Source organism: Plasmodium sp. gorilla clade G2 (assembly GCF_900097015.1).
Source record: "Plasmodium sp. gorilla clade G2 genome assembly, chromosome: 7".
Taxonomy (NCBI): domain Eukaryota; phylum Apicomplexa; class Aconoidasida; order Haemosporida; family Plasmodiidae; genus Plasmodium; species Plasmodium adleri (nom. inval.).
In genome coordinates this window covers 545,001-558,486 of record NC_041699.1, presented here as the reverse complement: position 1 = coordinate 558,486, position 13,486 = coordinate 545,001, and the positions used below count along the sequence as shown (strand labels likewise).

Sequence of the window (13,486 nt, the reverse complement as noted above, 5' to 3'; positions counted from 1 at the left end):
TATTATATATGTATTATATATAAAATTTATTTATTTTATTTTTTATTTTTCTTTATGTTTTACCTTTTTTTTTTTTTACTTATATTTTTTATATTATTATATATAAATTTTTTTTTTTTTATTATTATTATTATTATTTAACCTTTTATTTTTTTTATTTTTATTTTATTTTACTTTATTTTTATTTATTCATTTTTTTTTTTCTTTCTTTCCTTCTTTCTTTCTTTTTTTTTTTTTTTTTTATGTAAAAAAAACAAAATAAAATAAATAAATAATTTTTTGTTTTAGAAAAATTATATAAAAAGAATTTTTTTCAAATTTTCATTTTTTTTTTTTTTTTTTTTTTTTCATTAAAATATTTATTATATATATCATTAATAAATACAATTATAATAATATTATATATATATATATATTAATAAAAATAAATTTTTTTTTTTTTCTTTTTTTAATATTTAAATTGAATAAATAAAATAAAATAAAAACCATATTTATTTTATTTATTTATTTTAAAAATATATATATATATATAATATATATATATTTTTATATATAAATCAAATCAAATCAAATTAAAACAAAATGTCAGGAAAAGGACCAGCTCAAAAATCCCAAGCAGCCAAAAAAACTGCTGGAAAAACCTTAGGACCAAGACATAAAAGAAAAAGAAGAACTGAATCTTTTTCACTTTACATTTTCAAAGTCTTAAAACAAGTACATCCAGAAACAGGAGTAACCAAAAAAAGTATGAATATTATGAACTCATTTATTAATGATATATTTGACAGATTAGTTACTGAAGCCACAAGACTAATTCGTTATAATAAAAAAAGAACTTTATCATCACGTGAAATTCAAACAGCTGTAAGATTATTATTACCAGGAGAATTATCAAAACACGCCGTTTCAGAAGGAACAAAAGCTGTAACAAAATATACAACAAGTGCAGCTTAAATGCAAATTGTTATTTCTAAGAAACGTTAGGATTATAAACCAACAATATATGCAATGTATTTATATAAACATGTATATAATATATATATATATATATATATGTATATATATATATATATATTTTTTTTTTTTTTATTCATTTTAATAGTTATGAATAAATTACAATATTATTAAAAAAAAAAAAAAAAGAAAAAAAAATAAGTAAAATAAAATAATATAAAAAAAAAAAAAAAATTATTAAAAACATGATATATTTTGAATATACATCATGCCAATGTAAAATGTTTTTATAGATTGTGAAATGAAGTTAAAAACAATTGTTTTGAAAATAGAACAATATATATAATATCATATAAAAATGATGTTACAATTTAACTATGTTTTTAAACACATGATGATGAACATACATATATATTTATATATATGTATATGCATTTATGTTTTAGTATATAATACTTGATAACAATATATACATTTGTAAAAGGTTCAGATTGTTAAAAAATAAAATAATGATACACGTAACAAATATATATGTATATAATATGTATCCATAAAAGTTATGAGAAAACTTTCATATGTCTATTATGATATAATATATATATATATATATATATATATATATATATATATTATATATATATTTTTTTTTTTTTTTTTTTTTTTTTTTTTAATTATCTAATATATGTATGTATATATTTATATGTGCACATAAATATTATATATATATATATATAAGATAAATCGAAAAAGCAACTAAACATTTAAAGATCATTCTTAAACCGTGTACTTAATATTTTTTATTTTTAACAAAAAAAAAAAAAATAAAATAAATAAGAAAAATTTATTTAAGAAATAAAGTAAAAAAAAAGAAAGAAAAAATTAATAAATCATAAAGGGAGAAGGTAAAATGAAAATTTATAATATAAAAAATTATATTCCCTTAAAATGGACAGGAAAAATATAAATATATATATATATATTTATATATTTATATATCCTATTATTATTCAATATTTATAAGGTTAATATTATTTCATTATTAATTTTTTTTTTTTTTTTGTTTTATATATAATGCACTACATTTATTACTACAAGGTGTAATTATTGTGTAAGCAAGCTGTATAAAATATAAATAAAAAATTATATATTTTTTTAATAAAAATGAATAATAAATAAATAAATATATATATATATATATATATAATATTTATTTTTCAAATAATATAATTTATTTGACAATCACGAATTTGTAGTTTATAAAAATTTTTTATACCTTCATATTAATTTATGTTCTTATTGAAAAAAATTAAGAAAGAATAAAAACTAATATTATATATTAAAATAAATTTGTAATATATGTAAAAATTGTTTTAAAGTCACACGCCTATAAAGCACATATTATGTAATTTTGTGGTATAGTGAAATACATTTGAAATTTTATATGTGAATATATTTCATTTTTTTCAAAATATAGGTACTATTATATTATATAAATATATATTAACAGATATGTTATTTTCATACAAAATAAAGAAAAATATGTGAACCTTTTATATATTATACATATTTATAATAATACATATGACACATAATTGAATCATATGAGTACATAAAAATAATAATTTTGTATCTTGAAATATACATAAAGAATTTAAAATATATGTATCACATTTAAAATACTTGTTCTACATTTTTTTTTTATATTATGGTAATTATTTTTTGAGGGGCAGGGGATATTTTAAAAACGGATAAGAGAAAATAGAATACAATTTTATGCAAATAGAAATATCCATAAAAAAAAATAATAATAATAAAATATTAATTTTAAAAGGAACAAATGTTTACGGTTTAAACATAGTATATATATATATATATATATATATATATATATAATATATTTTAATGGTTATAAATATTGTGATATATTTATATTATTTATTTTAATTTTTTTTTTTTTTTTAATATGTTTTATAAATACCATTTTGCATACATACAATATATATTCATGTACTTAAAGGTATTCTTAGGTTCCTTAAAATAAAAGTATATACATATGTATATATATTCTTATTTTGAATATATGCACACATATAATATATATATATATATATATATATATATATATATATTATCAATGTAATAACATATTAATAAAAAAAATTATAAAGGTTCAATATTTTTGAATATAATATATATACACACAATAAAAAATAAAACAATATGCATGCATTCCCTTGGTTAAATATATATATATATATATATATATATATATATAAATAAATATACTTGGTTCCCTTTTTTTTTTTTTTATATGCATATTATATATATGGGTTAAATTTTTTCATAAAAAAGATCATACGGATACAAAAATATGTAATATTCATGTAATATTTATATATAATAAAACATTAAAAAATTATGTAATATTTATATTTAATTATATACAATTTATAAAAGAAAACCTTAAAAAAATAATAAGCATACTAATAAATAATGTATATTATATATATAATATATATATGTATTGATGTAAATTTTTATTTAATTTTCGAAATTTCCCATATTTAAAAAATAAAATATATATGTATATATATATTATATTATACAAGGAAATTATAAAAAATAAATATATAATATAAATAAACATATAAATATATATATTATATGTATTTACAAAATATATTCTTTCAAAAAAAAAAACTCCTCATTTTTGTGTTCAATAGATATTTATATCTTTTTTTTTTAAATAAAATTTAAATCATTTAAAAATAAAATAAAATAAGAATAAGTTTAAAATATTATTTATATGTTATTCTCTTATAATAAGAAATAATATATCATAATGAAAAAAAGAAAAAAACCATATTTAATTTTAAAGAAAAACAAAAAAAAAAAATTTTTAATTGGAAACCATTAATTTATAAAATATATTTTATAAATAAATCATACCACAAAATATAACCATTATTTATATTAATAACAGTTTGTATTATTTACATAAATAAATATATCAATATATATAATATGTATATTTTATATATACCCGTTTATGAATTGAAAAAAGTATATTGCTTAAATATATAACATTCATATTTTTATACGTTTTTGTTGTATTTTTATATTTGTATTTTGAAATATATATAATATATATAAAGTCCGGCTTTTTTAATGACAACCAGGTTATTTTATTATTATATGAAAGTATAAATTATGACATACATAATGTTATATAAATAAGAAAAATATATTTATAGAAACCATACATTACACATATATATCTTTTGCAATATATTATATAATTATTTCATTTTATATATCCATTTTTGTTTATATAGAAATAATATTTTAATGATTACATATATTTATATATTTTTTATGAAATATTCATATAAACATAATAAAATACATAATATAATAAATAATAAAATATATATTTACTTATTTGTAATATTTATTTTATTAATTACATTTATATCTTTATATAATATTTTAAATGTTTTATAAATTATAAAATACATTTATGTATATATTAGTTTGTTCAAATATTATATTAAAAATATAAAAAAATATAAAAAAATAAAATGTTATTAATATTTGATTATTAATATTAATAATATTAAGTATAATTTTATATACATATATAATATATTATAATATATTAAGGTAAGAACATCATATGTGAAAAAAAAAAAATAGTATATCTATTCAAGTGAAATAAAATATATAAATATATATATTTACTTAGAGAAATAGTATAGTTAAAATGGAAGTTGTAAAAACAAAAAAAAAAAAAAGAAAAGGAAAAAAAAAAAATTAGTATATATTCATATAATTCAATTATAGTTAAACCTTACTTATTTATTTGAATGGAATTAATGATGTAAGAATAGGAGTTTCACATTTAATAGAAAACTTTTTTTTTTTTTTTTTTTTTTTCTGCTCTTGAAAAAAAAAAACGAAGCCTATATATTGATAAATTTCTTTAATTAATATGTTAGATTATATACATATATTGCTTTATCTATGTATTATGTACAGAAGTATATAGTTATAATATAATACCTATATTTATATTATATATATATATATATATATATATATATATATATATAGATTTATATGTATAAAAATAATGAACTAATATATATATATATATATATATATATATATATATATTTATATATACATATAAAATTGTAAGAAAGTTTGTTATTATAAAATAATATTATGATGTGATAAAAATAATGAAAATAAAGTTTCATTTTACCTTTTTGTTTCTTTATTTATTGTTTGTATAATATTATATTTTATATATTAATATTTATCTACATATAATTATATGTTCCTTTTTTCTTTGTGTTTTTAATAGTTTTTAGAAAGATGATTAATAAGTTTATATTATACATATTTATATATAATATATAATACTTATATATTTATTTATACTTGTTATGTTTTATTTTATATGCATTTTATTATTTTTATATATTTTTTTTACATTTTATATAATATATTTTAATTAGTTTCTTATATTTAAAGTAAATAAAATACATATATATAAATGTCATAATGTATCTATAAATTGAAAAAGGAGTTTAAAAAAAAAAAAAGGAAGAGATAAATATATTGTAAAAATTTATACCATTTTGTAAAAACCTAAACTAAAAAGTTCAATGTGAACCTTTTTTCTTTTTTTTTTTTTTTTTTTAGCTACCTATGTAAATAAATTATTGAATCGCATAAATATTTATTTATTTATTTATATTTTCATTTTTTTTTTAATGTATTTTTTGAATTTCTATGTTTTAAATATACAGTGGTGTATATTTATTTATATGTATGACAACATACAATATGTTATTTAACGCTTCATTTTTCTCATTTTGATGTTTGTTTAATAAGTATTTATGTATATATATATAATATATATATTATATAAGTTTTATATAATCATTATTAAACACTTTAAAAATATAATAAATTATAAAATAACTAATTTACTATATATATGTAATATATATATTTTTTTTTTTTTTTTTATAGTGTACCAATGTAGTTTTAAAACGTTTTGTCCTTTATTAATGAGTTGATGCCTATATAATATTTTCTTTTTTTCATTTCTTATTTTATATTCTCTCTTTTTTTTTTTATTCTTTTTATTATTTTTATTTTCAATTTCCTTTTTTTTTTTTTTTTTTTTTCTTCATTTCTCTTCTTTTCTTTTCTTTTCTTTTCTTTTTTCATTTCACAACGCACACCCATTTAAAAAAAACAAAGAGAGGAAAAAAAAAAAAAAAAAAAAAAAAAAAAAAAAAAAAAGGATGCTATAAATATGAATATATTGCAGAAGGATAAAAAAACGGAAAAACATAGTAGAGAACATTACGTAGGAAAAGAGAGAAGAAAGAATAATTTTTTGCTTTATAATAATAGAAATAAAGAATATGAGACGAAAATTTTAAAGAATAGTACTAGGAAATATAAGAATCCTAAATTTGTAAATACAACAAATTTGAATTATCACAAATATTATTATACATATTCTATAAATAATATGAGTGAAAAAAATAAGAATTCTAGGATGAAGAAAAATGATAAGGAAAAAGAGAATATAATATTAAATAAGAAAAGAGATATGCTTGAAAAATATAAGTTGAGTGTGAAAAAAAATAACAAAAATAAAAAATATAACATAAAAGACGGAAACATGAAAGAAATGTATTTAACATATGATGCTTCACATTCAGATATATCTGATGGTGTATCATTATATAATGAATGTAATGATAATAAATTTTTTAAATTGAATATGGACACATCTATGGATAAAAATGATATAATAATTGACGATGTAACAAAAAATGTTTTATTAAATAATATATCAGATGATGATAATAATAATAATAATAATAATGACATTAGTAATAATAATAATAACAATAATCATCATAATCATAATAATCATAATGAGAATGGTTTATATTTATCAAATTATGAAAATGAAAAGGATATAATGGAATATACTACAAGTGCGCAATATTATGATGAAACAAACAATATTAATGAACTAAATAATATAAATAACAAAAATACAAACATTATTAACAATGATGATAATACCAACAACCTTAACAACAAAAATAATAAAAATAAATATGACAATACTAGTAGTAATAACTTAGATTATTGCACAAATAAAAGTGATGTAATTATTGAAGATCCAGACATGAGTTGTGAAATGGAGACAATGGTTGAGAAAGATAATATATTAACAAATGATGCAGATGAAAATTACATAGAATTGAATAAAATTTTTAATAAAAACATTGAGTCAAATATTAATGATATAAATAATGTAAGTACAAAAAATCGAGTTGAATATTTAACTTATATACAATCAACTAGTAATGAAAAAGAGAATATGAATAATGATACATTGTATGTGGATAATAAAGAAATGTTATATGTACCAAAAAATAATATAAAAGTTAATAATATGATGAATAACTATCATAATACATATATGGATCATGCAAAAAATATTTATTTGAATTTGATAGAAAATAATACAATGAGTGAACATCAATTATTGTATGATGACGATTTTGTAAATGAAAACAGAATGGAAGGAAATTACATAAAGGAAATAAGCAGCACAAATAATATAATGTGTGATAATAATAATAATAATAGTGAATGCTCATCATTGTTAAATGATAATAAGGATACTTTTTTTCATTCCAATTATAAAATGAATAATGTAACAGATGAAGTACAAGATAAGAGTATTTATAATAATAGTAATGATATGTATGAAAATGGATTACGGAATAATCTATCAAATGATATAAACCTTAACTATACAATTAATAGTAATTCTTCAAATGATGATAATATATGTGATATAAATAATAAATTATATAACTCAAATTATTTAACATTAAATGTGAATCGTTTGAATTATATGGAAAATAATTTATGTGATAATAAAATGTATGAACTAACTGATTATTATAATAATAATTTTGTAATTAATGAGAAAAATAAAAATAACATGAATTTGTATAACCATTCTTCAATGAATGTAAATAATTTAAATATCACTGAGGATTTTAAAAGGGATGAAGATTATAATGGTAATATGAAAATATATCACCCCATAGATGATAATAATAATAATAATATTAATATTAATAGTAATGCTAGTGATGGTAATAATTGTCATATGGGGCATAATATTCCAAATATAAATAATGTTCATAATAGTAATAATTGGTGTAGCAATAGTATAGCTAGTGATGAACCAAAAAGTAATAAAATCAATGAAATGATAACAAAAAATAATATTGAAAAAGTAAAAATTATTTCAACCAGTAACAGCTGTACAAATTATAATAATGATGTTAATACAGTTTGTCCAAATAATAATAGTAATAATGATAAGAAGATGCCTTTTAAAAGTGATGATTATGATACTGAAATGGAAGAAATGCAAGTAAAAAAGAGAGAATTTAAAAATATGATTTTAAATAATAAATCTGAATTTACTACTATAAATGAAAACGATGAATTATATAAAACAGTTTTATATTTTGAAAAAAAAAATAAGAAAATTCTAAAAATGAGAAGATCATTAAAAAGAAAAAGAAAATCCCCTAAAAATGAAAATTTGGAAGATGAATCATGTGTTATGCAGGATGATAATGATATAAATGAAGATCAGAAGTATGAAAACAATTCTAATGATATATTAAACGATCAGGTTGGAAATTACTCAAATGATATTAACGATAAAAATATGATACATTTGAAAGTGGAGCAACAAGATGATACTGATAATAATAGTAATAGTAATAATAATACTAATAATAATAATAATAATAGTAATAATAATAATTTGGGTGTTCATAAAAAATATACTGATAATGAAAAGAATGCATTATTATTATTATTAAACCAGAAAGATAATAGTAATGATAACAATTTGGTGAATAATCCTAATATTGAAAATAATTCAATGTTAATAGTTCCAAAGAAAAAAAATACCTCATCAAATGTTAAGGGTGTGAAAAGAAATACAAAAACAAAGAATCAACAAAATGATACAAATGATATGTGTGTTAATAATGATGGAATGTGTGGTGATAATGGAAAAACGCAGAAAGGTGTAAACCGAAAAGTTGGTCCAGGAAGGAAAAAAAATGTAAATTTTAAGATGGAAGAAAATGCTGATACTAATGTTATTTATGAAAAAATAAATATAAATAATAATAATAATGATAATAATAATAATAATGATAATAATAATAATAATAATAATAATGATAATAATGATAATAATAATAATAATGATAATAATAATAATGATAATAATAATAATGATAATTGTAGTAATAATACCTTGAATGGGAGAAAAAAATTTAAAAAGTTAAAAAGTGTACAAGCGTTAAACATTAAATGTAATAATAACGTAGATTTATCATTTATAAATAAAATAAATAATAACAATCAAATGGATTATACTGTAACAGATTATAGTAGTGGGAACAGTGCGACATTAATTGATAAACAAAATTGTGAAACGGATTATTTAGAAAATGGTCAATATAATCATACTTCTAATATATCATTAAATGGATTAACATATAATGGAGTTATGGTAAAATGTGAATTATCTGATGATAAAATGAATAATAATAATAATAATAATATAAGTACTTTTAATTGTAATGTAAAAGAGGAGCCTGTTGAAACTATTCCCTGTGTATATGAAAATAATAATAATAATAATAACAATAATAATATTAATAGCAACAATACTAATATTTGTAACAATAATATTAATAGTAACCATTTTACTTTCATGTCGAACCATGATAATGAACATAATGGATCAGGGGAAAAAAACAATAATCAAACAATCGATAATAACGAAGAATCAAATAACATTAAGGGGAAAGGAAAAGGTGGTAGAAGAAACTTAAGAGGTCGAAAAGGAAAAAATAAAAAAGATGATGACTATTTTTATGAAGAAGAGATACATGATGAAAATGTAACAAAGAAGAGAAATAAAATTAAAAATAAAAATACTGCAAAAAGTAATAAAAAAAATGATGATAATAATATTAATTCGAATGTGGAAATAATGAATACACAAAATGTTCAAGACAATAATGCTAGCAATATAACTCCTAATGATAATATAAATAAATTAAATACAAATTATAAATTTTCGAATAATATACAAGTGAAAAATGAAAATATGAATAATAACATATTATATAATGATATATCAACAATGTGTAATAATAATAATAATATAAATGTAATGAATGGTAATTCAGAAAATTGTATTAGCAATGAAAATCTTGATAATCATAATACAAATAAAAATATATCAAATGATAAAGATAATTTATCAAATATTAAATGTGATTTATCATTAAATACCAAAACTGAACAAAATGATGAAGAAAAACCAAAAAGGAAAACAAAGAAAAATTCGACGAAGGCTAATAGTAGTAAAGTTCCTAAGAGTAAAACTGAAAATACTGGAGAAAAAAAAGTTAGAATAAAAATATGTTTAGAAGATTTTTTTAATAAAAATAAGGAGATATATAATGCGATTGATATTTTTTCAAGTATTAATGATATTAATTTGCCATCAATAGAAGATGAAAATTCAATTAATTTATTATTGGGAAATTCGAAGGAAAATGAAACAAAAAGTAATAATATACAAAATTTAAATGAAGTAAAAAATGATATACAAAATAGAAACGAAACTGTTCTTGAAACTTTGTCTGATAATACAAAAATTATGAAGAAAAATAATACGATATGCTCTAATTGTCTTTATGCTTATAAAATTCAAATATGTAAGAGGGTTGAAATGTTTAATTTTTTTGAAGCAAAAAATGATGAATTAAGTACGGTTACTGTAAAAGAAGGTATAAGTAATAATAATAACAATAATAATATTAATAATTTAGATAATATGAATAATAATGAAACGAGTTATAATAAATGTAATAATATATTGGAACATGATAATATGGAAGGACAATTTTATCAGAATAATAATTATTGTAATATAAATTTTTGTGAAAGTATTAGAAATAATAAATATATTGATATAAAATTATATAAAGATTTAGTAAAAGAAAATCAATCCATAGAAAATTATTTTAAAATAACGTTTTATTGTTTATGTGGTTATTTACAATATATTAAAGATGATTCTGATTGGAAACAAATTATAAATTGTTATTATGATGAAAAAGATGAATTAAAACCAAAGGCACCTCATATATTTTGTATAAAATGTAAAGAAGTATTAGTTACGAATAGATTTCTTGATAAAGATAAAACAAAAATTATTATGATTTGTGAATGTGGTAGTCGAAATTATGATCGAATTAATTCTTATTGGGTAAGAAGAGGAAATATTAAACAACGAAAAGCACCACAAATATTATGTGAAGAATGTAATTCAAAGATGTGGGTACATACATGGTTAGATGATATAGGATCTAAAGTGAAATTATTATGTAAATGTGGTTTTAAAAACTTTTTAAAAAAAAATAATAATTGGGTCAGAAGTCCAAGATGGAAAAAACCGGTACCATTAATAATCTGTAATTCTTGTCAACAGAAAATGTATATGAGTCAATGGCTAAATAATGATGGAACAAAAGTAAAAATGAAATGTGAATGTGGCTGGAAAACTTTAATTAAAGAAGGAAATACATGGGTTAGAAGTGAATGGTCAAAAAAATTATTATGTTTAAGATTAGTAAAAAACCCAGAATTGTTACAAAAAAAATATAATATTCATTCAAGAAGGAAAGGTAAATTAAATTCAAATGAATTATATGACGATGATGATAATGATGGAGAAAGGGATGGAGAACAAGAAGAAGGTCAAGGTCAAGATCAAGATATACAACAAATTGAAACAAATGATATTTATAAGGATAATATGATTCAAAATATACAACAACAGAATAATGAGTCTTATTCATTTATTAATACTTCCATAAAGAATGAAAAATTTATTGACGAATTAAATAATAATAATAATAATATTAATAGTGATAATTATATTAATCAGTCATTAATATCAAATAACCATGCAGATAATGTAGTAAAATCAGTTAAAAGGACTACTAATAAAACACGAAAGAATAGTAAATCCTTAAAAAATAAAGAAGAAAATGAAAAAGGGGATGATATGAATAATAATAATATATCTTCAATAGATATGAAGGAACAAATAACAGCGCCCATCATGACTAACGTTGATGAGAAATTAAATAAAAGGAAGAAAAGAACGACTAAAATGAAAAATATAGAAATTAATACGAATAATATGAATAATTTACATATAAATTGTGAAAATAATCAGTATAATGATGCAGACTCCAATAAAGAATATTTAATGCCTAATAATGTAACGCAATCAAATGAATTAATTTTGAACCAATATAATATGATGAATAATTTGAAAGAAAATAATAAGATAATAGAAAAGAATGTCCCTGAAATTGTTCAAACTGGAAAAGATAAAAGGAGAAAACAAACTAAGAAGGTAGAGAAGGTAATAAATGATAATAATAATAATAATAATAATAATAATAATAGTAATAATAATAGTAACAATAATAGTAACAATAATAGTAATAATATTATAGTTGGGGTTAAAAAGAATGATGATGAAAATGTACCATGCAGTAATACCAACTCCATTAAGAAGAAAGGAAGAAAAGTTACGTTTAACAAAAAGAATGAGAAAAAGAAAAAGAATGAAAAATCAAACGAAGAAGTTAAAAATTCAGAAAATCGTGGAACTTTAATATCTGATATTAATATAACAGATAGTCAATTATATAAATCAGGTCAAACAGAAGAGAAAATTTTGTTAAATGGAAATGGTATATTATTATTAGATAATATAAATAATAACGTTAATGAAAGTCCTGAAAAAGTAACAAATATATCAATCAATATGAATCCTTCATATGATTTTTATAACAATGAAGATGTTACTACGGTAATACCTGAACACAATGAAACTAATAATGAAAATTATAATAAAATATATTATCAAAATTCATATTATATTGTTTCAAATTATTATGATTGTTATGGAAAGAATTATTATAATCATGGAGATATTTCCACTTATAATGAAAATGACCTTATTAATAATACTGATAATATAGAATGTACAGTAATTACTACTACTACAAATAATAATAATAATAATATTGTTACAAATAATACTAATAATAATATAATTATTGGTGATAACATTAAAAATATTGATAACAATAGTGAAAATATTATTAACAATAGTGATAATATTAATAATGATACTAATAATGTGGAGGGTGGAACGAATGCAAACCTTTATGAAAACTATATACCAAATAATAATTTCCAAATAATTAATAACAATTATGTTATGTCTTATGATATGAATATTACAGATGAATATTTAGATGTTAATAAAAAATTCTCCGATAAACAT

The 13,486-nt window shown here is 17.8% G+C and overlaps 2 protein-coding genes across 2 annotated transcripts in view; both read left to right on the top strand.

Moving 5' to 3' along the window:
• Positions 1-582: 582 nt before the first annotated feature.
• Positions 583-954, top strand: PADL01_0712000 (histone H2B variant; the record flags this gene model as incomplete). Its single annotated transcript, XM_028681153.1, has 1 exon — positions 583-954. One exon carries the CDS (start codon positions 583-585, stop codon positions 952-954), a length of 372 nt encoding a protein of 123 aa, XP_028537559.1.
• A 5,332-nt stretch (positions 955-6,286) lies between these two features.
• The window catches only part of PADL01_0711900 (conserved Plasmodium protein, unknown function), a gene marked incomplete at both ends in the record, with an annotated part of 9,975 nt that continues 2,775 nt past the window's right edge, over positions 6,287-13,486 (top strand). Inside the window, one exon of the mRNA XM_028681152.1 lies at positions 6,287-13,486. This exon is cut by the window's right edge and continues 2,775 nt beyond it. Within this exon, the coding sequence (XP_028537558.1) occupies positions 6,287-13,486 (7,200 nt within the window).